Source organism: Rana temporaria, chromosome 3 (assembly GCF_905171775.1).
Source record: "Rana temporaria chromosome 3, aRanTem1.1, whole genome shotgun sequence".
In the NCBI taxonomy this organism is placed as follows: Eukaryota; Metazoa; Chordata; class Amphibia; order Anura; family Ranidae; genus Rana; species Rana temporaria.
Genome location: NC_053491.1, coordinates 459915082 through 459936559, shown reverse-complemented (window position 1 = coordinate 459936559; position 21478 = coordinate 459915082). Strand labels below are relative to the sequence as shown.

General features: G+C 47.3%; 1 protein-coding gene across 2 annotated transcripts in view; it reads right to left on the bottom strand.

Moving 5' to 3' along the window:
* The window catches only part of STAG3 (stromal antigen 3), a 137122-nt gene that overhangs the window by 6241 nt on the left and 109403 nt on the right, over positions 1-21478 (bottom strand). For both annotated transcript variants that reach the window (XM_040346752.1, XM_040346753.1), the window contains 5 exons: positions 18813-18961; positions 10505-10627; positions 8047-8279; positions 2627-2777; positions 268-351 (listed from right to left, as the gene is read on the bottom strand). In XM_040346752.1, coding sequence (XP_040202686.1) covers positions 268-351; positions 2627-2777; positions 8047-8279; positions 10505-10627; positions 18813-18961 — 740 coding nt within the window. The remainder of the gene's footprint in view (positions 1-267; positions 352-2626; positions 2778-8046; positions 8280-10504; positions 10628-18812; positions 18962-21478) is intronic.

Sequence of the window (21478 nt, the reverse complement as noted above, 5' to 3'; positions counted from 1 at the left end):
GGTGATTCAATACCACCAAAATAAATATCTATTTGGCTCCAAAAATGTTTTAAATATCATTTGGGTACAGTGTTGTCATTCAAAGTGTGAAAAGCACTGAAATCTGAAAATTGGCCTGGGCAGCAAGGGGGTAAAAGTGTCCAGTATTTGGTAGTTAAACCACAGTAAAATGTATTTCTTTAATAGTAAATTGGGTGGCACAGTGGAACTCTGGGGTGCAAGCCCTGCTTCCTAGGAGGAAGGAAACAGATAATAGAAATAGCTCACCTGTGCATGATGCTGGGCAGTGCGGTGGATGCTCCTCTCTGAGGTCTCGGTGTTTGCACAGGGCGACGAATCTTAAAAGATCCACTAAAAAAAAAAAAAAAAAAAATATTCAGTTTGCAGACTGATTGACCTAGAAGTGTTTTGGGTAAATATAAGTGACCAGTATATCACACCATACTACCTCATAAAATTCATGGGGAACTGAACAATAAAAGCTCTGCCCCACAAAACACATGCAGATGTCAAAAGGCATAGTCGCTAGTTTTGCCTGTCGCCTCCCTACAGCTGATCCTTACCCATTACTGACTTCCAATTACTTGTACTGCACAGTGTCTCTATGAAGAGGCAGCCATCTTGGTAGAGGAAGGGCTTTTTGACTTCCATATCAGAACCTCTGGCAAGGAGAACATTGAAGAGCACAATGGTAACGTCACCAAAATCTCCTAAGACTAGCAGCCAGGGGCAGCAGTGCCTTAGATTTCGCACTGTTTACATTGGAACTGCTTCCTCCCAAACAATAGCTTCCTTTACCTTAATGCAGTGCTGTTTTCATGTCCTCAGTGTTCGTTTTTGCTCTCAAGTTGCTGTAATTCTTCTCTGATCTCCACACTTCCTGGTTGTCTGTTTCCTGATAACCACAGTACTGGGAGCTTTCTCTCTGTGGTCACTAATCAAGGAGGTGTGATTACTATGGCCGGGATTTAGAAAGCACTTGCGCCGACGTATATCCAGATACGCCGCGTAAGTGCAAATATGCGCCGTCGTATCTATGCGCCTGACCCACAAACTAAGAAACGCCTAAAAACAGGCTTCACCCGACCGATGTAACTTGCCTAAGCCTGCGTAGAGTGGGCGAATATTTACGCTGGATGCATTTGGCGCACCCATTGATTTTCTATTCAAATATGCAAATGAGGGAGATTCACGATCGTACATGCGCCCGACGCAGGCTACGACTGGTGCGCGTAAGTTGTACGTCCGGCGTAAAGTTAAGCCCCATAAAGGAGGTGTAACTCAGCAGCAGACATGGAAAGGTCTGCACCAGGGAACTCAAGCCCGCGTATTTTACGTTGGACGTGAATATGACTAGGCGTAGGTTACGCCGTAGGCAGTGATCCGGCGTATCTTAGGCAGTTGTTCCGACGTGATTGTAAGCATGCGCACTGGGATGCGCCCACGGGACGGCGCATGTGCCGTTCGTTATACGTATCTGTCTGGCGCTCGGCCCTTCATTTGCATGGGGTCACGCCTCATTTGCATGGCTCACGCCTACTTCCACTTACGCCGACTTACGCCTTGGAAACCCAGCGCCGTTTTGGGAGGAAGTGCTTTGTGAATTCAATGCTTGCCTCCATGCGCTGCGTCAGCGTAGCATATCAGAGATACGCTACGGCGGCATAAATGTGCGCCTCTGTCTGTGAATCCGGGCCAGTGTGTCTAAAACCCCACAGCACCAATCAGTTTTGTTTTCCAAACCATCACTGGATGGAAACAACATGCAAAAACGAAACTAAAAACTGCAGGTACATTATATGATTGATTTTTATCTATTTTTAAAGGGTCACTAAAGGAATTTTTTTTTTTAGCTAAATAGCTTCCTTTACCTTGCTGCAGTCCTGGTTTCATGTCCTCATTGTTCGTTTTTGCTTTCATGTTGCTGTAAATCCTCTCTGTTTTGGACACTTCCTGGTTGCCTGTTTCCTGATAACCACAGTGCTGGGAGATTTCTCACGGTGGTCACTAATGTGATTATTGTGTGTAAAACGAAACTGGATTGGTGCTGAGGAGTTTTAGACAAAGTATCACTGATCTCTATTGGCTGACTGCCCTCTAGTGGCTCTCTGTACATCAGAGAACCAGCAAACAACAGCAAAAACGAAACTACACTGCAGGCACATTATATGATTGTTTTTTTATCAATTTTTAATAATTTTTAAAAGGAATCAGTTAACTATTATGTCTCTATGCCCTGTAAACAGTCATTTCAGCAAAAAAATGTTTTTCCTTTAGTGACCCTTTAATCATTTTTAAAAGGAATCAGTTAACTATTATGTCTCTATACCCTGTAAACAGTAATTTCAACAAAACATTTTTTTTTCCTTTACAACTCCTTTAAGACTTGATGCTGGTTTGAAGCCAAAGAGCGATCACACCAAATATTGATTTGATTTCGATTTTTCTCCTGTTCGCTCACTTTGCATTTTGTAAATTGATAAAAATAAACAATTAAAAATATATATTTTTGAAAACATTCTTACTTTACATCATTTCTTCACACCTGCCTAAAACGTTAGCACAGTACTGTAGATAATGTTGAAGGACACAGATTTTAAAGCCAATGAATAAATGCTTTCCAGACCTCATATCGAAATCCGAGTCGGATCCATCGGTCTCTTTTTCTCTTGCTGGACTTGAAGCTTCACTCCTCTCTTGCACCATTGTGGAGGTGAGTATTGGTGCGCCTCTGGGCTCCTCTTCACCCATAATACTGCTGGAATCTTCAAAGTCATCTGTTGCAAGACAGACAAGAACGTTCACAATGACCCAGTGCTGAGCACTTTCACCTTTAGCATCGGTTCATATATATGCAAATTGGATGCGTTTTTAACCAGTGAAGCGGACCAGCATTCAATCAAGCCGGTTCACACATGTCCGAGGCGGCCGTGGACTGTTCTTGTAAAGGGTTCTTTGCGATTTTGAGTCCAGTTTAGGTGCAAATTCAGGTAAAATGTGCACCTGAACCGGTGAACAAATCCGCAACGAACTCTGGAATGCAAATCGCAGCCAGACATGCAGCCTTACAGCTGGCCAACGTGGCAGAATAGGAGGCTTGCTGTGATTTAAAAAAAATACCTCAGTAACACAATGGGGTTTTCTTTACTAAAGGAAAATTCACTTTGCACTACAAGTGCACTTGGAAATGCAGTCGCTGTAGATCTGAGGAGGACATGCAAGAAAAAAACAAAAAAACAGCATTTTTCCTTGTACGATAAAATCAGCAGAGCTTCCCCTCATTTCAGATCTTCCCTCAGATCTACAGCGACTGCATTTCCAAGTGCACTTGCAGTGCAAAGTGGATTTGCCTTTAGTAAATCAACCCCATTGTCTTCTAGATTCTTAACAGTGGCAAGGGAGTGCTGGCATCAGAAGTTCAAGGGATGCCCTTTTTTCACAGACGCTATCACTTCGCCCTGTGTTTTTTTCACAGCTTGCGGACAATGTAACTTGTATGCGGTAGCAAGGCGGCTCCCCTGTGCCAGATCACGTACTAGGTGCACGTTTTTCCACGTCCGGGTTGGGGGGCGTGCACGACCTGGCTATGCTGTGATTATACACCGCAGATGCCGATCAGCGGGTGCTGGCCAATGGATGACCGCTGACTAGAGTTCCCACATCATCCCTTTAACCACTTCCAGACCTTAGGTGTTTTTCAGATTCGGCATTTACAAGACTAAAACTGTTTTTTTTGCTAGAAATTACTTAAAACCCCCAGAAATTATATATATATTTTTTCTAAAACCCTAGAGAATAAAATGGCGGTCATCGCAATACTTTTTGTCACACCGTATTTGCGCAGCGGTCTTACAAGCGCACTTTTTTTTGGAAAAAAATCACTTTTTTTAATTAAAAAATAAGACAACAATAAATTTGGCCCAATTTTTTTATATATTGTGAAAGATAATGTTACGCCGAGTAAAATGATACCCAACATGTCACGCTTTAAAATTGCGCCCGCTCGTGGCATGGCGTCAAACTTTTACCCTTAAAAATCTCGATAGGCGACGTTTAAAAAATTCTACAGGTTGCATTTTTTGAGCTACAGATCTCTAACGATCGCGGCGATACCTCACTTGTGTGATTTGAACACCTTTTTTATACGCGGGCGCTACTCGCGTATGCGTTCGCTTCTCCGCGCGAGCTCGTCGGGACGGGGCGCTTTACAAAATTTTTTTTTGGGGTTTTCTTATTTCTTTTTATTGATTTTATTATTTTTTACACTGAAATAAAAAAAAAAAAAAAAAATGGTCACTTTTTTTCCTATTACAAGGAATGTAAACATCCCTTGTAATAGAAAAAAACATGACAGGTCCTCTGCCAGAGAAAAAAAAAAGAAAAAAAAAAGGAAAATTTGTCATTTAAAAAAATGACAACAAAAAAATTGTCTCTTTAAGAGGCTGGGCGGGACTGACGTTTTGACGTCACTTCCGCCCAGCAGAGCTATGAGGACGGGTGGGGGCCATCTTGCCCTCACTCAAGTCCTCACACACGAGCTGGCAGCATCCGATCTCCTCCGCCGCTACGGTAAGCGGCAGAGGGCGTGGAAAAGCGGCGGGAGCCCTCTCCCGCCACCGATAACGGCGATCTCGTGGCAAATCCCCTGCGGAGACCGCCGTTATCGTTTACACGGCCGCCCACAGAAAATATGGATACCTCGGTTGTGGCAGCAGCTGCTGCCGTTACCGAGATATCCATATTTAAAAACAGGACGTACATTTACTATAGGCGGGTCGGGAAGTGGTTAATCCAGGACACATTCATTACACAGGTTCTGTGGCTGATTAAGGTGATCATTAAACTCACTTGATGCCTCATCTACATTAAATCAGCCTCAGAACCTGTGTAATTCAGGATTATGTCCTGGATTAAAGGGATGAGGTGGGAACCCTACCGCCGCCACCGATTGTCGGGAAGACACACAGGACAGAGCTCACACTATGTAAACAAGGCAGGGCTCTGTCCTGTTAGCGAGGAAGCAATGGATTTTATTTCCCGCAAAAAGCAGGGAATAAAATCCATTACTTCTCTTGGTGAAATCCCCTCACATAGTACACCAAAACACTGGCTAGGCACACATTTAACCCTTTGATTACCCTAGATGATTAACCCCTTCCCAGCCAGTGTAATTTGTACAGTGACGGGGGGGGGGGGGGGGGGAGACAGAGACACAGAACACAGAGCTGACAGGCAGGGAGGAGGGGGTGAGGGGGAGAGAGGACAGCTGAGAGCAGGGCTGCGGATGACGGAGGGACATACCACAGTGGTCAAGGCTCAGCAGCTCTGATTTGTGTGGTCAGCGCCCAGAAGGGCATACAAGAAGTTGCTTTATCAGCCAGGTTATTTTTTACAGTTTAGAGGGGGGCAGATTACACAGCACAAGCACTGTGCTGTTTAAGCTGCTTTAAGGGACCAGCATCTCTATTTTTTATTTGGGTTAACAAACACTTTAAGTTTATATCATCGCCTTTGTTAGATAAGAACATGTCTCCTAGTGCCTGTGCTTTATTAACCACTTCAGCCTCGTACCATATTGCTGGTCAATGACCGGGCCACTTTTTGCGATTCGGCACTGCGTCGCTTTAACTGACAATTGTGTGGTCGTGCGATGTGGCTCCCAAACAAAATTGGCGTCCTTTTTTCCCAACAAATGGAGCTTTCTTTTGGTGGTATTTGATCACCTCTGCGGTTTTTAGTTTTTGCTATAATAAATATCCCCAAAAATATATAAAAAAAAACAATTTTTTCCTCAGTTTAGACCGATACGTATTCTTCTACATATTTTTCGAAAAAAAAAAAAAAAAAAATCACAAGCGTTTATTGATTGCTTTGCGCAAACGTTATAGCGTCTACAAAATAGGGGATAGTTTTATGGCATTTTTATTAATATTTTTTTTTTACTAGTAATGGCGGCGATCAGCGATTTTTATCCGGTACTGCGACCTTATGGCGGACACATTTTTGGAACCATTGGCATTTTTATAGCGATTAGTGCTATAAAAATGCATTGATTACTATAAAAATGCCAGTGGCAGTGAAGGGGTTAACACTAGGGGGTGAGGAAGGGGTTAATCATATTCCCTGGGTGTGTTCTAACTGAAGGGGGGGTGGACTGACATGGGGAAATGACACACCCAGCTCCCGGTTCTCGCTCGAGGGTGCCCGGCGGGATCAGGGGCGAGCGCGAGGTGACGTAGATCTACGTGATTTTGCGCAGGGGAGCCGACCTGCCGCTGTATAACTGCGGCAGCTGGTCGGCAAGTAGTTAAAAAGACAAAACGATTTCTATCTGTTTTTACAGCCCCTCCTGGTGTGCACGCGACTCGGCTCTCTCCTCCTCTTCCCCCCTCACACATATGCGAACACAGACATTGCATATGATTCGCACCCGCATTGCTGTGCAGATCACATGCAATATCTGTGCAATGCGAGTTTAGACATACAGTTTGTATGGCTTAACTTGCACAAAAAAAAAAAAAAAGGTGCAGGGACATTTCCCCTCCAGACTGGAATCGGATCGCATGGGTGTTCACACCCATGCGATCTGATTCCTGTCCGAAGCCACAGTTTGCACTGCAATCTGTGAACCGATCTGGGGATGTAAATAACTTTGTATTGACACCCACAGCAGTTCGCAGAGGGCCATGTGATGCGATGTGGGATCCCACACTGGTTCCCGCAAGAGTGTGAACCCAGGCTCAGTTCACACTAGTGTGATGCGGGAACCGTGCAAATCCACTACGGATTCCCGCATTGCACCTGACTCGCACGACACTTCACACTGCCATATGCGAACTTCTGGGGAGTGTCAATACATTGTTAATGACATCCCCATTTCAGCTCGCATATTGCACTGCAAACTGTCAATTCGGACATGAATCGGATCGCATACCCATGCGATCCGATTCTGGTGCGGACCAAAAAAAGGGTCATGTGCGAGTTTAGTCCGAATAAGATGCAATTTCAGCCATACTATCTGTATGGCTGAAATCGCATCGCAATGACATTGCATGTGATTTGCACTGCAGTGCGGTGCAAATCACATGCAATTTTGCACCACACAGCAGTGTGAACCGGCCCTTAGACACGGAGAGGAGAGAACTGAGCAGTCACGTGAGTCACTGTGAAAATAAAGCACAGGCAATAGGACACATGTTCTTACTGAACAGTGGGGATGGTATAAACTTAACATATTGGCTTAACAACCACATTAACCACTTGACCATATTGCTGGTCAAAGACCAGAGCACTTTTTGCGATTCGGCACTGCGTCGCTTTAACTGACAATTGCGCGGTCGTGCGACGTGGCTCCTAAACAAAATTGGCGTCCTTTTTTCCCCACAAATAGAGCTTTCTTTTGGTGGTATTTGATCACCTCTGCGGTTTTTAATTTTTGCGCTATAAACAAAAAAGGGAGAGAATTTTGAAAAAAATGAATATTTTTTACTTTTTGCTATAATAAATATCCCCCAAAAATATATAAAAAAAATGTTTTTCCTCAGTTTAGGCCGATACGTATTCTTCTACATATATTTCGTTAAAAATAAAATCGCAATAAGCGTTTATTGATTGGTTTGCGCAAAAGTTATAGCGTTTACAAAATAGGGGGTATTTTTATTAATATTTTTTTTTTACTAGTAATGGCGGCGATCAGTGATTTTTTTTCAGTACTGCGACATTATGGCGGACACTTCGGACACTTTTGACACATTTTTGGGACCATTGTCATTTTTATAGCAATCAGTGCTATAAAAATGCATTGATTACTATAAAAATGCCACTGGCAGTGAAGGGGTTAACACTAGGGGGCGGAGAAGGTGTTAAGTATGTTCCCTGGGTGTGTTCTAACTGTAGGGGGGGTGGCCTCACTAGGGGAAATCACTGATCTTCTGTTCATACATTATGTTACACGCTCTCGCGCAGGGGAGCCAACCTGCCGTCGTAAAACGACGGCGGCAGGTTGGCAAGTGGTTAAGCTTCTATTTAGCCTTTAATATGTCTTACCCCTGTCAGTTCTTCTCTTCTTTCTGTGCGGTGAGACCCTGGGCACTCTGGCTGACTTGCTGTCCTTTCCTCGGCGGCCTCTTGCATGGCTGGGAGTGGTGGTTCCTGGTTCACCGTCGGTGCTGAGAGATTTCTTGTAGGCGTGAAGGGGCGCCCACATGTCACTGGCCTCATCTCTGTACTCCTGATCAGAAGGGATGCACTGCTTACAGGTCTTATCACAGTAGTTCAGGCTGAAAACGATGAATGGATTAGACACGAATGAATGTATAAACAGAACATATAGGAATTTCACAAAGTGCCATTTGTAGACTGACCACACATAGCATTACAATAGGGTGGAAATCCTTTTCTGTGAATAAAACATATTTTATATTGTCCGTGTAATTTAATCACTTCAGTCCCGGAGGAATTTACCCCCTTCCTGACCAGAGCACTTTTTGCGATTCGGCACTGCGTCGATTTAACGGACAATTGTGCGGTCGTGCGACGTGGCTCCCAAACAAAACTGATGTCCTTTTTTCCCCACAAATAGAGATTTCTTTTGGTGGTATTTGATCACCTCTGCGGTTTTTATTTTTTGCGCTATAAACAAGAAAAGAGCGAAAGAAAAAGCAATAATTCTCTTTTCGTCCATGGACGGACACAGCCTTAACAAGTCTTGACATATGGGTTATGTTCCTGTTCATAGGAGAGGACTCCTATGAACAGGAACATAACCCAAATGTCAAGATTTAAGGAGCCGTGTCTGTCCATGGACGACAGAGAAAAGGATTTTACGGCGAGTACAACAAAATCCTATTTTCTCTTTTCGTCCATGAACGGACACTGAGCGTGCCGTTTTTCTGAATGGCATACTTTGAGTTAATGCCGTATTCCCACACATTAGCGGGGATCTGCCGGTCCCACTCGTCCGGAGCGGCGATACCAGGAGGAATCTGCGAGGGGACATGGCGGCGGGGAACGAGGAGCACTTCAGGGGCTTCGATTTCAGGTAAGTGACACATAATAGGCTAGTATTCTATGCATACTAGCTCATTATGCCTTTCTCTTGCAGGATTAGTTTTTTTCCACGTTTTTCGGGGGGGGTTTACTTCCTCTTTAATGTGGTGGTGCTCTAATCACACAGCACCAAGAACAAAAGCTTCAATGTAGTAGTATTTTTGCAACAGTGGACTTCTAGACTCTACTTCCAGGCATTCAAGGTCTGAACTTCTAGAGCAGGGGTCTCCAAACTTTTTACTTCGAGGGCCACATTCTGTATTTTACACATATTCGTGGGCCGGAAAAATAATTTATAAATAAATCCACAGTAGAAGAGGAATAGAATAGAATTTGACTTACTGCTGACAGCAGGACTGGATGGTGCTCCTATATTCTTTGCTGGCACCTAAACGCTGGAGCATCATGCAGCATGGCTAAACTTCCAGCATGCATGAGGCTTTACACCCGTGTCCCCATCCATCTGTGTGCCCATTCATCCGTGTCCCCATCCATCTGTGTGCCCATCAGTGTCCCCATCATCTGTTTCCCCATTCATCTGTGTCCCCATCCATCTGTGTCCCCATCACTCATCAGGCTATCCCCACAAATTGGTGTCCCCATTAGAGCCCCCCCATCATTCATCAGAGTCTCCCTGGACATTTGTGTCCCCATCACAGCCCACCCCTGCCTGCATATTTGTGTCCCCATCAGAGCCATCACCTTCCCTACCGCATATTTGTGTCACCATTAGAGCCATCAGCCCCCCTCCTCACATGTTTGTGTCCCCATAAGAGCCACCAGCACCCCCATATTTGTGTCCCCATCAGATCCCACAGATATTTGTGTCCCCATCAGTCTACAACCCCCCCCCCACGTGTGTCCCCATCATAGTCATCAGTCCCCACACATTTGTGTCCCCATCAGAGCCATAAGAGTTATCAACCCCCCCACATTTGTGTCCCCATAAGAGTCAGCCCCCCCCCCCCCCCCCAAAAATGGGTGTCCCGATGAGAGCCATTCAACCCACCTCGACACAAGTGTATCAGCCCCCCTCCTTGCATGTGTCCAGCGCATCTTCATCACTGGCTTTGCAGACCTGTTGCACCTCCCGACTCCCACCCCGCTGGTATTACACACTCGTTACTGGTTAACAGGGAGGCGGGAGCAGGGAGGCGGCTACGGGTCTGCACTAAACACCTCATTGGCTGCTGGGATGCCGTGGTCCCAGCAGCCAACACAGTGAGACGCCATAAGGGATTGCGGGACCTGCGCTGCTTATTGCCTGGGGCGAATATGCAGTGCAGGTTCCAGAACCAACAGGGGAACTAAGGATTTAAGCTGCGGGCCGGAAAAAATGGCCTGGCGGGCCGGATGTGGCCCGCGGGCCGTAGTTTGGAGACCCCTGTTCTAGAGAAAGGGAGGGATCATTTGTGCAGTAACACTGATTTTCTTTGTAAGGTAAAGTTTTACTCACAGAGCTTTTTTGTCCTGCTTAAGAAGTTTGGGTGAAAATTCGCTCAGCACATCGAGGAAGAGGAGGTTCTGAGAAGACCAGGTGGCATCTGTGGAGGCTCGCAGAGAGAACTTAATACCCTCTCTAGAAAAAGATCATCAGAGAAAAGCATCATTAGAATATACAGCAGGTATAACATTATTAAAGTTTTTTTTTTTCAAATTTGGTCCTGATGTGTTATAGAAATAAAGTACATCTAAAGCCATTTTATTTTAATGCTTTGAGTAGAGTAGGGAACGGTTAAAACCCATCAGCTTTTTTTTGGCATCTGTGTCCCATTCCAGCAATTTTGCTTTGCTTCCTGTCCTGTAGACACGACAGAAAGGAAGTGGAAAGTCCTCTAAAGTCAGGGGAATCGCTTCTAAGATCGTTGTCACTGGAGTGGTGTCCCCATGGGAAGGTTTCTGCTCTATTCCCCCCCCCCATAATCCCATCTGGGTAAATCCAGGAAGTAAACCCACATGTGGAAGAAGGTGCTCTGGTCAGATGAAACCAAAATCAAACTTTTTGGCAACAATGCAAAACGTTATGTTTGGCGTAAAAAAAGGATTTTTGTACTCACCGTAAAATCCATTTCTCTGAGTTCATAGACGGACACAGCCTTCATTGACCTTAGGGTTATGCTTCTTCCTACCAGGAGATTTAGGCAGAATTCTACAGCACTTAAGGTGTTAAAAACTTTCCTTCATGCTGCTCCTCTCAGGGGGCGTGGCTCCCCCAGGCATAACCCACACCCTGCTTTAGCAGCCTCAGTTCGTAACAAGCAGTACAAACAAAGGAGGGGTGGGTGCTGTGTCCGTCTATGAACTCAGAGAAATGGATTTTACGGTGAGTACAAAAATCCTTTTTTCTCTTTCGTTCATAGACGGACACAGCCTTCATTGACCTTAGGGACGTCCCCAAGCAGTGTCAAAAAAATTCGAGGGGTGGGAAAATAACACAGCAAAAACAGGTTACACCCCAAACAAAAACCGGAGTTACTCAACGGAGGAACTCCAACCTTAAACTGCCGCCTGTAACACCCTGCGGCCAATGGAGGCATCCGAAGATGCACTCACATCCACCATATAAAACTTTGAAAAAGCGTGGACCGACGACCAGGTCGCAGCCTTACACACCAGTAACACAGAGGCTTGGTGTCGGAAGCCCAAGAGGCCCCGATCGCCCTGGTCGAATGCGCCGTGACCCGAAAGGGAGGCGCCCGCCCCTTCAGGGCGTAGGCCTGAAGCACAATCCGTCGGATCCACCTGGAAATGGTGGCCGACGAAACTGCCAGGCCCTTACTGGGACCGGACACAGACACGAACAGCGAGTCCGACATCCGGAACGGAGCTGTCGCCGACAAGTAAACTCGAAGGGCCCGAACCACATCCAAAGAATGTAAAGTGGCCTCCTTCGGGTTCTTCGGCTGAGGACACAAGGATGGAAGAACAATGTCCACATCCAAGTGAAAAGCCGAAACGGCTGCGGCCGCAGCACCACCTCGTCCTTACGGATGACCAAGCAGGGAGCCTTGCAAGACAAGGCCACCAGAACAGACAGACACCCGTCTGATCGAGGTAATTGCTACCAGAAATAAAATCACCTTTTGTGACAATAAAACAAAAAACCTCCCGAATGTCCTCAAGGGAGCATCCCGAAGCACTGAAAGGACTAAATTCAAGTCCCATGGGGGTAATGGAGGGCGCACCGGAGGGGCCACCTGCCAGACCCCCTGACCCAACGCACGCACCCAGGAGTGCTATGCCAAGGGTCGCTGCAAGTAAAAAACAGCCAGAGCAGAAATCTGGCACCTAACCGTACGTAAGGCGAGAGCCTGAACCACTCCCTGCTGCAAAGACAGCAGAATCCTGTACACAACGCATGTATGAGAGTGCCAGTTCATCTCCCCACACACAGAGAAGTAGGCCTTCCATGTATGAGGAAAAAACCTACGTGAGGTAGACCTCCGTGCAGGCAGCACGGTAGAGACCACCGAGCCCAATAGGCCTCGGTCCTTAAGCCCCTGGCTCTCAGCCACGCCGCTAAGGCCGGTGGCTGTGAAACAGGGTGGAAGATTGGACCCTGTAACAGAAAATCAATTCCCAGGGGAAGACGCTAGGGGGCGTCTGCCAGCAGACGCACCTGGTCCGCGTACCAGAAGCGACGCGGCCAATCTGGGGCAATCAGGACCGATAGAATCCCTACAGCTTCTACTCTGCGCAGCAGGCGAGGAAGAAGCTTCCGAGGAGGGAAGGTGTAAAGTAGGCGACAGCGACCCCAAGGAGCCACCAACGCGCCTGACGCGTCCGCCCACGGGTCCTTAAACCTGGCCATGAACCGTGGCACCTACCGATATAGAGACGGGACGCTAGAAGGTCCACGTCCGGAGTGCCCCACTTTCGGCACAGACCCCGAAACACCTGCGGGTGGAGAGACCACTCTCCTTGGCCCAGTGCAGTGCGACTTAGGTAGTCGGCTAGCCAATTCCGTATTCTCGGAATGTACCCGGCCGATAGAGCCGGAACGAACCCTTCGGCCCACCGAAAGGATGCGCGCGACCCCCGTCGCTGCAACAGAACTCCGTGTGCCTCCCTGATGATCAACCTACGCCACGGACGTGGTGTTATCGGACAGGATCCTGACCGGTCGGCCCTGTAGATCCAGGGGCCACCTGGTAAGGCAAAGCTTGATTGCTCGGAGCTCCAGAACGTTGATCAGTAGGCAGGACTCCACCTGAGTCCAGTGCCCCTGGGCTGACTGGGTGCCCCAAGCGCCCCTCCCCAACCGGAGAGGCTGGCATCCGTCGTGACCACTGTCCAGTGGCCTGCAGAAAAATGACTTTCCGGCCCGAAGCACCGGAAACGCCAGCCACCATACCAGGGGAGACATGATCAGATGACTCAACTGAATCTGGTAATCCAGAGATGACGGAAGCTAGTCCCATCGTGACAGCAGTTCCCTCCGTAGTACCCTGGCGTGGAATTGGGCATACGGAACCGCCTCGAAAGAGGCTACCAACTGACCCAGAACCTTCCTGCAGAATCGCAGAGATGACCGCTTCTGGGTCGGCAACTGCTGCACAGCAGATAGCAGAGTCTGACGTTTTTCCGCTAGGAGAAAAACACTCCCGCCCCGGAGGAATCCGGGACCAGTCTCAGGTATCCCTGAGACGGAATCAACCCTGATTTCAGGACAATCCAGAAACCAGCCAAACACTCGGAGAGCCTGACACGTGATAGACACGGCTCCACCAATGCAGAGCTCGAAGAAGCTCGTAGGAGAATGTCGTCCAGACATCCCATGATAACAAACCCCCGCTGTCACAGCCGGGCCAGTATCGGTACGAGCACCTTGGCGAAAACCCGCCGAATGGGAAGGACACCATTGAAAATGGTCCCCCCCGACCGCAAAGCACAGAATCTCTGGTGGTTTGAGGATATGCAGGTACACGTTCATGACATCCAAGGATGCCAGAAAAACCTGACAAAAACAAAAACGAGGGACTTGAGGCCCAGGATCGACCGGGCCCCATCCTCCATGGGGACACAAACAGAATGGAGTAAAACCCCGAGACCGTTCCAACGAGGGAACTGGCACAATCACTCCCCTGACCAGAAGATCCTGGACAGCCCCTGACGGAGTCAACCGGCGAACCGGAGGAGGCCAGAAGCCGGAGGGAAAAAACCTGTTTGGCAGACAAGAGAGAAACTCAATCTTGTACCCCAAGGAAAACACTTCGCAATGCGAAGCCAGTCTCCCACCCGAGACACGGGCGGGAGCAGACCTTCAGGCGGAAGCAGGTATGTCCGCAGACTTGTTAGGCATGCGGTATCCGGTGCGCTGCTACCCCTCAGCGGGGATTCAAGCACCATGTAGACCTACCCCCACCGCACAGGGCGAGCGAAAAAACGCTCGGAGGTAGGCAAGGAGGGTCCTTGCACAGGGCGAGGTCCCTAGCCCTTCCCAAACCGTGGGAACAGCATGCGCTTACCACCTGTGGCATCCTCAATGATGCCAGTCAGGGAAGACCCAAAAGGACCGTTCACCCTTAACGGTGATCACCAAGGCCACCTTAGAGGTCCTTCTTCCAGCTCCTGCAGCAGGAGCTTCGCCCTTTTAGTCGGGGCCTGCCAGGGCCCCGGCCAGAGCCGGCCTCACCGCCGAACCCACCACCGTGAATAGGGAGCGGGCCACGGCCTCCACTCTCCTATCAGCGGGATCCTGAAATGCAGGAGCCCCTTCCACAGGCAATGTGGTGGCCTTGCGCAGTCTGGACACAGGGGGGTCCACTGGCGGAGGAGAGACCTACTTTTTAAAGCCCCCCTCAAGGGGGTAACGGGTTGCAAAGTTTTTTGACAAACTTTTTGCGGTGCATCCCATTCCTTGTATAACATATAGTCCAAATAAGGAACACAAGGAAACACTTCAGCGATGCGTGGTAGTCTGCTGGTACTGACACGGAGGTGTCTCCGCCACATCCTCAATTTTTAGAGCCTCACGCACCGCAGAAACAAGAGCTCCAACAAATTCTTGCCAGCAACTGACTGCAGCAGAGTCATCCTCACTATCCATAAGGGTTAAAACCCGCAGCCTCTGACATAACAGAACCAGAAAAAAACAGCGATTCTGTGTCATCCCCAGAAGCAGGCTTCAGGGAGGGGGCGCTTTTTTACCCCCCATCCGGGCACTAGCTGCTTCAAACCTGGCAAGAAACCCAGGACAGCCAACATAACAGATGTGGCAGGGGGAGGGGCGGTAAGGGTTAACTCAGGCATATCCATAGTGTCAGCGCTGAGTCACCCACCCTGCAAGGCAGGACAAAAAAAACCCCACTGGTCACCTCCTTGCTGCTATTGCAGAGCATGGGGGGCCCCCGGTATTCACCACCCCACCCAGCTGCAGAGGGAGCTGAAAAACCTCAGGTGTGCTCTGATGTGCTGACTGTGATGTGTATTCACCTCATGGAAGATTCACAGCACTAAAACTGTAACAGCACTAAAACTGACCAGAGGCTGTGTCGAGTCATCTCAGGGAAGAATCACATCGTTACCAAGGAGATTTCCAAGATGGCCACCATCTGAGGTAAAAATTACCTCATAGAACACAGCAGCACTGACTGCTTTGTCTGTTACCTCAGAAAAAATCACAGCGTTACCAAGGAGATTTCCAAGACGGTCGCTGTCTGAGGTAAAAATTACCTCATAGAACACAGCAGCCCTGACTGCTTTGTCTGTTACCTCAGAAAAGAATCACAGCGTTACCAAGGAGATTTCCAAGACGGCCGCTGTCTGAGGTAAAAATTACCTCATAGAACACAGCAGCACACAGCAGCACCCCCCAGAGTAACAACACAGTCCCCCTAACAACACACGGGCCCCGGTGGTAACAAAGAAAACCCAGGAGGCCCCCCTTCACAGCCACTACCCAGTCAGGGGAAGGAGGGAGAGGAAGGGGAGAGAGGAAAGCAGGGCGGACCCTCAGTCGACCTCCCCAGGGAAACCACCAGCCAGACCACTTACCTGAGTAAGGGGCCACTACTTACCTGTCCTGCGACTACCCGGCTGGAGGTATCCCAGACAGAACCAACGTCCGTAAACGGCATGGCTGTCGGCCAGACACACTGTGACAAAGCCATAGAGACCAGTCATATGTGTGCCCTAGAACCAAAGTTCCCCGGCCGCCCCTGGAGCAATGGGGCCTGTCGTGGACGTCCCAAAGCTGAGCTGAGGGCCGGCACACGCTCGAAGGCCGAACATGGGGGGACTACAAGAGTCGAGGACCCAGCCTGTCACCCAGTCGGCTGTTGATAGAAGAATCGCAGGATTCAAAAATGCAGGAACAAAATAATAAAAAAAAAAGCGAGAAAAATCGCCAGAAAAAAACTCCAGAGTCCAGGAACTCCAGAGATAGCCTTGACCTCCTGTCGTTAGGCAGAAAACAAACTGAGGCTGCTAAAGCAGGGTGTGGGTTATGCCTGGGGGAGCCACGCCCCCTGAGAGGAGCAGCATGAAGGAAAGTTTTTAACACCTTAAGTGCTGTAGAATTCTGCCTAAATCTCCTGGTAGGAAGAAGCATAACCCTAAGGTCAATGAAGGCTGTGTCCGTCTATGAACGAAAGAGAAAGTAACACAGCTCATCACCCTGAACACACCATCCCCACTGTGAAACATGGTGGTGGCAGCATCATGGTTTGGGCCTGCTTTTCTTCAGCAGGGACAGGGAAGATGGTTAAAATTGATGGGAAGATGGATGGAGCCAAATACAGGACCATTCTGGAAGAAAACCTGATGGAGTCTGCAAGACCTGAGACTGGGACGGAGATTTGTCTTCCAACAAGACAATGATCCAAAACATAAAGCAAAATCTACAATGGAATGGTTCACAAATAAACATATCCACCCACAGTTAAAATGGTTGCAGCCAGACTCGGTGGAGGGAGATTTCTGCAGAATATTTGTCAAGTACAGAATCACAGTATACGTATATAAAATAATATTCAAAGTGGTTGGAGGGAAGCTTCAGAATGGCAAAGTGTTTTTTTTACAAATCATGTGAACAGACTGCAGTTCCTCCTTAAATGAAGGGACATCTTCAACTGGATTGGTAAGTGCATTCTAAGGCCTCGTACACAGGATAGGATAGCCAGAGGACAACGGTCTGAAGGACCGTTGTCTTAGTTTAACCGATGAAGCTGACTGATGGTCCGTCACGCCTACACACCATAGGTTAAATAACCGATCGTGTCAGAACGCGGTGACGTAAAACACAACGACGTGCTGAAAAAAACGAAGTTCAATGCTTCCAAGCATGCGTCGACTTGATTCTGAGCATGCGCGGGTTTTTAACCGATGCTTTTGCATACTAACGATCGGTTTTGACCTATCGGTGAGGGGTCCATCGGTTAAATTTTAAAGCAAGTTCCTATTTTTTTAACCGAAGGTTAAATAACCTATGGGGCCCACACACGATCGGTTTTGACCGATGAAAAACAGTCTTTCAGACCGTTGTCCTCTGGCTATCCTATCGTGTGTACGAGGCCTTAGAGCCGGTTCACACTGGGGAAGTACGACTTTGGGGGCGACTCGGCAAGGCGACTTCAGAGGCGACTTGCAAAATGACTTCTGTATTGAAGTCAATGAAAGTCGCCCCCAAATGTCGTACAAGAACCTTTTTCTAAGTCGGAGCGACATGAATCGCTCCTATTAGAACGGTTCCATTGAATAGAGCGGAGCGCGACTTGTCAGGCGGCTGAGTCGCCTGACGAGTCGCCCCTGTGTGAACCGGTTCTCTTAAGGCAAATGTTGGCCAGATCCACAGTGAGCCCGAGTGCTTTCACACTGGGGCGGTGTGTTTACAGGATGGGGAAAAAAGTCCTGCAAGCAGCATTTTTTTTTTGGCGGTGCAGGAGGGCCTGCAAAGAGCTTTGGCAGCGACGCTTTTCGGGCGCTATTAGCACTTTCCTCGGCCGCTAGCGGGGGTTAAAAGCGCCCCGCTAGCGACCGAATAGCGCAGCTATAACAGTGGTAAAGCGCAGCTAAAACTAGCAGCGCTTTACCACCAATGCCCCAGTGTGAAAGGGGTCTTCAAGACTTAGATATGTTTGCTTGCTAAAGCTGGATACAAACTATAAAATATGCTGTAGATTTTTTTTTTTTTTTCAGTTTTACCAAAACCATATAATATGAGATAACATTTTTGGAGGTTCAAATTTGTTTGCACTACATGGTTTTGGCAAATCTAAAGGAAATTGGACAACAAAAGTTGTATTGTGTGTATGGGGTCTTATGTCACGTACACACGGTTGGAATTTCCGACAACAAATGCTCGATGGGAGCTTGCTATCGGAAATTCCGACCGTCTGTAGGCTCCATCAGACATTTGCTGTCAGAATTTCTGAAAAAAATAATAATTTAACAGCTGGTTCTCAAATTTTCCGACAACAAAAGTTCTTGTCGGAAATCCCGACCGTGTATACACAATTCAACGCACAAAAATTCTACACATGTTCGGAATCAATTCGACGCATGCTCGGAATCATTGAACATCATTTTTCTCTGGTCGTCGTAGTGTTGTACGTGACAGCGTTCTTGGCGCTCGGAATTTCCGACAACATTTGTGTGACCGTGTGTATGCAAGACAAGTTTGAGATAACATTCTGTCGGAAAAAAATCCACGGTTTTGTTGTCGGAATTTCCGATCGTGTGTACGCGGCATTAGAGTCTGGAATCTGGATTCTATCTAGCACGCGGTCAACAGCACATGGAAGTCTTATAGCTGCCGCTCTCACTTGTGTAGAAGGATGATATCCTGTCGATTTCTCAACTGATCCGGCCCCAACAGAAGAGCGAATCGTCTTGCAAGATCACGAATCTCAAGGAAAGAAGGTGCAAAGCGACACTCAGGAGAATCATCCTCTAAAAGAAACCCTGTATAGGACTGTGAAAAAAATAATATTTAGTACCTCTCTTTCAAATCTAAATGTAATTTTTTTCCTAAACTACCCAATTCCTACACAGAATGAATTAAAAAGTGTTTTAACCCCTTTTAACTTCCGGCACTGCGTCGCTTTAACGGACAATTGCGCGGTCGTGCGACGTGGCTCCCAAACAAAATTGACGTCCTTTTTTCCCCACAAATAGAGCTTTCTTTTGGTTGTATTTGATCGCCTCTGCGGTTTTTATTTTTTGGGCTATAAAATAAAAAAAATAGCGTACGCTTTGAAAAAAACCCCCACAATGGGCCAGATTCACGTAGAATCGCGGCGGTGTAACGTATCGTAGATACGTAGATACGTTACACCGCCGCAAGTTTTCATCGCAAGTGCCTGATTTACAAAGCACTTGCGATGAAAACTACGCCGGCGGCCTCCGGCGCAAGGCGGGCCAATTCAAATGGGCGTGTGCCATTTAAATTAGGCGCGCTCCCGCGCCGGACCTACTGCGCATGCTCCGTTTCGCAATTCTCGTCGTGCTTTGCGCGTCGTGACATCATTTTTTCGAACGACGTTAAATTTTATATTTCGACGCGGGAACGACGGCCATACTTTAGACAGCAATACGATTGCTGACTAAAGTTAGGGCACCCAAAACGACGACTAAATTTGCGACGGGAAACTAGACTAGCAGCGACGTAGCGAACGCGAAAATCCGTCGTAGATCGCCGTAACTCCTAATTTGCATACCCAACGCTGGTTTACGACGCAAACTCCCCCCAGCGGCGGCCGCGGTACTGCATCCTAAGATCCAACAGTGTAAAACAATTACACCTATCGGATCTTATGGATATCTATGCGTAACTGATTCTATGAATCAGTCGCATAGATAGAAACAGAGATACGACGGCGTATCAGGAGAAATGCCGTCGTATCCCCTTTGTGAATCTGGCCCAATATTTTTTGTTTTTTTGCTATAATAAATATCCCATTTAAAAAAATAAATGTATCTCAGTTTAGGCCGATATGTATTCTTCTACATATTTTTGGTAAAAAAAATAAATCGCAATAACCATTTAATGACTGGTTTGCGCACAAGTTATATTGCCTACAAAATAGGGGACATAATTATGATTTTTTTAAATTTATTTTTTTACTAGGAATGGCAGCGATCTGCAATTTTTTTTTCGGGAAATGCGACATTATAGCGGACACAACGGACATTTTTGACACATTTTTGGGACCATTCACATTTATACAGTGAACAGTGCTATAAATATTCATTGATTACTGTATAAATGTGACTAGCAGGGAAGGTGTTAACCACTAGGGGGCGGGGAAGGGGTTAAATGTGTAGCCTTCGAGTGTTCTAACTGTAGGGGGGTGACTGATCTGTGTCCCTATGTACAAGGGACACAGATCGCTCTCCTCTCTCCCTGACAGGACGTGGAGCTCTGTGTTTACACACAGAGCTCCACGTCCCTGCTCAGTTACTGGCCAATCGCGGGTGCCCGGCGGCCATCGCGGGTGCCCGGGCCGCGCATTGTGTTCCCAGTGACGAGACGGGCGCCCCCTAGCGGCTTTAAATGACAGGACATCATATGACGTCCTGTCAGAACAATAGAGTATTCCGCCCGCCATCAATTGACGGCGTGCGGTACCCTAGTGGTTAATAAGACAATCCTGCAAGTTTTTATTTTTTTCTGATTTCCTCTTTAACCACTTAAGCCCCGGACTATTTGGCTGCCCAAAGACCAGAGCACTTTTTGCGATTCGGCACTGCGTCACTTTAACTGACAATTGCGCGGTCGTGCGACGTAGCTCCCAAAAAATTTTCCCCACAAATAGAGCTTTATTTTGGTGGTATTTGATCACCTCTGCGGTTTTTATTTTTTGCGCTATAAACAAAAATAGAGCGACAATTTTGAAAAAAAAAAGCAATATTTTTTACTTTTTGCTAAAATAAATATCCCCTAAAAAATATATAAAACAACTTTTTTTTCCCTCAGTTTAGACCGATACGTATTCTACCTATTTTTGGTAAAAAAAAAAATTGCAATAAGCGTTTATCGATTGGTTTGCGCAAAATTTATAGCGTTTACAAAATAGGGGATAGTTTTATTGCATTTTTATTAATAATTTATTTTTTACTACTAATGGCGGCGATCAGCGTTTTTTTTCGTGACTGCGATATTATGGCGGACGCATCGGACACTTTTGGTGCTATTTGGGGACCATTGTCATTTATACAGCGATCAGTGGTATAAAAATGCACTGGTTACTGTAAAAAAAAAAAGACACTGGCAGTGAAGGGGTTAACCTGTAGGGGGCACTCAAGGGGTTAAGTGTGTCCTAGGGAGTGATCCTAACTGTTAGGGAGCGTGGGAGGGATCAGACGATTAGTGACGTGTCACTAGGAAGAACGGGGGAGATGTTGGCCCGGATTCACAGACATCGGCGCACATTTATGCAGCCGTAGCGTATCTCCTTTACGCTATGCCGACGCAGCGCAGAGAGGCAAG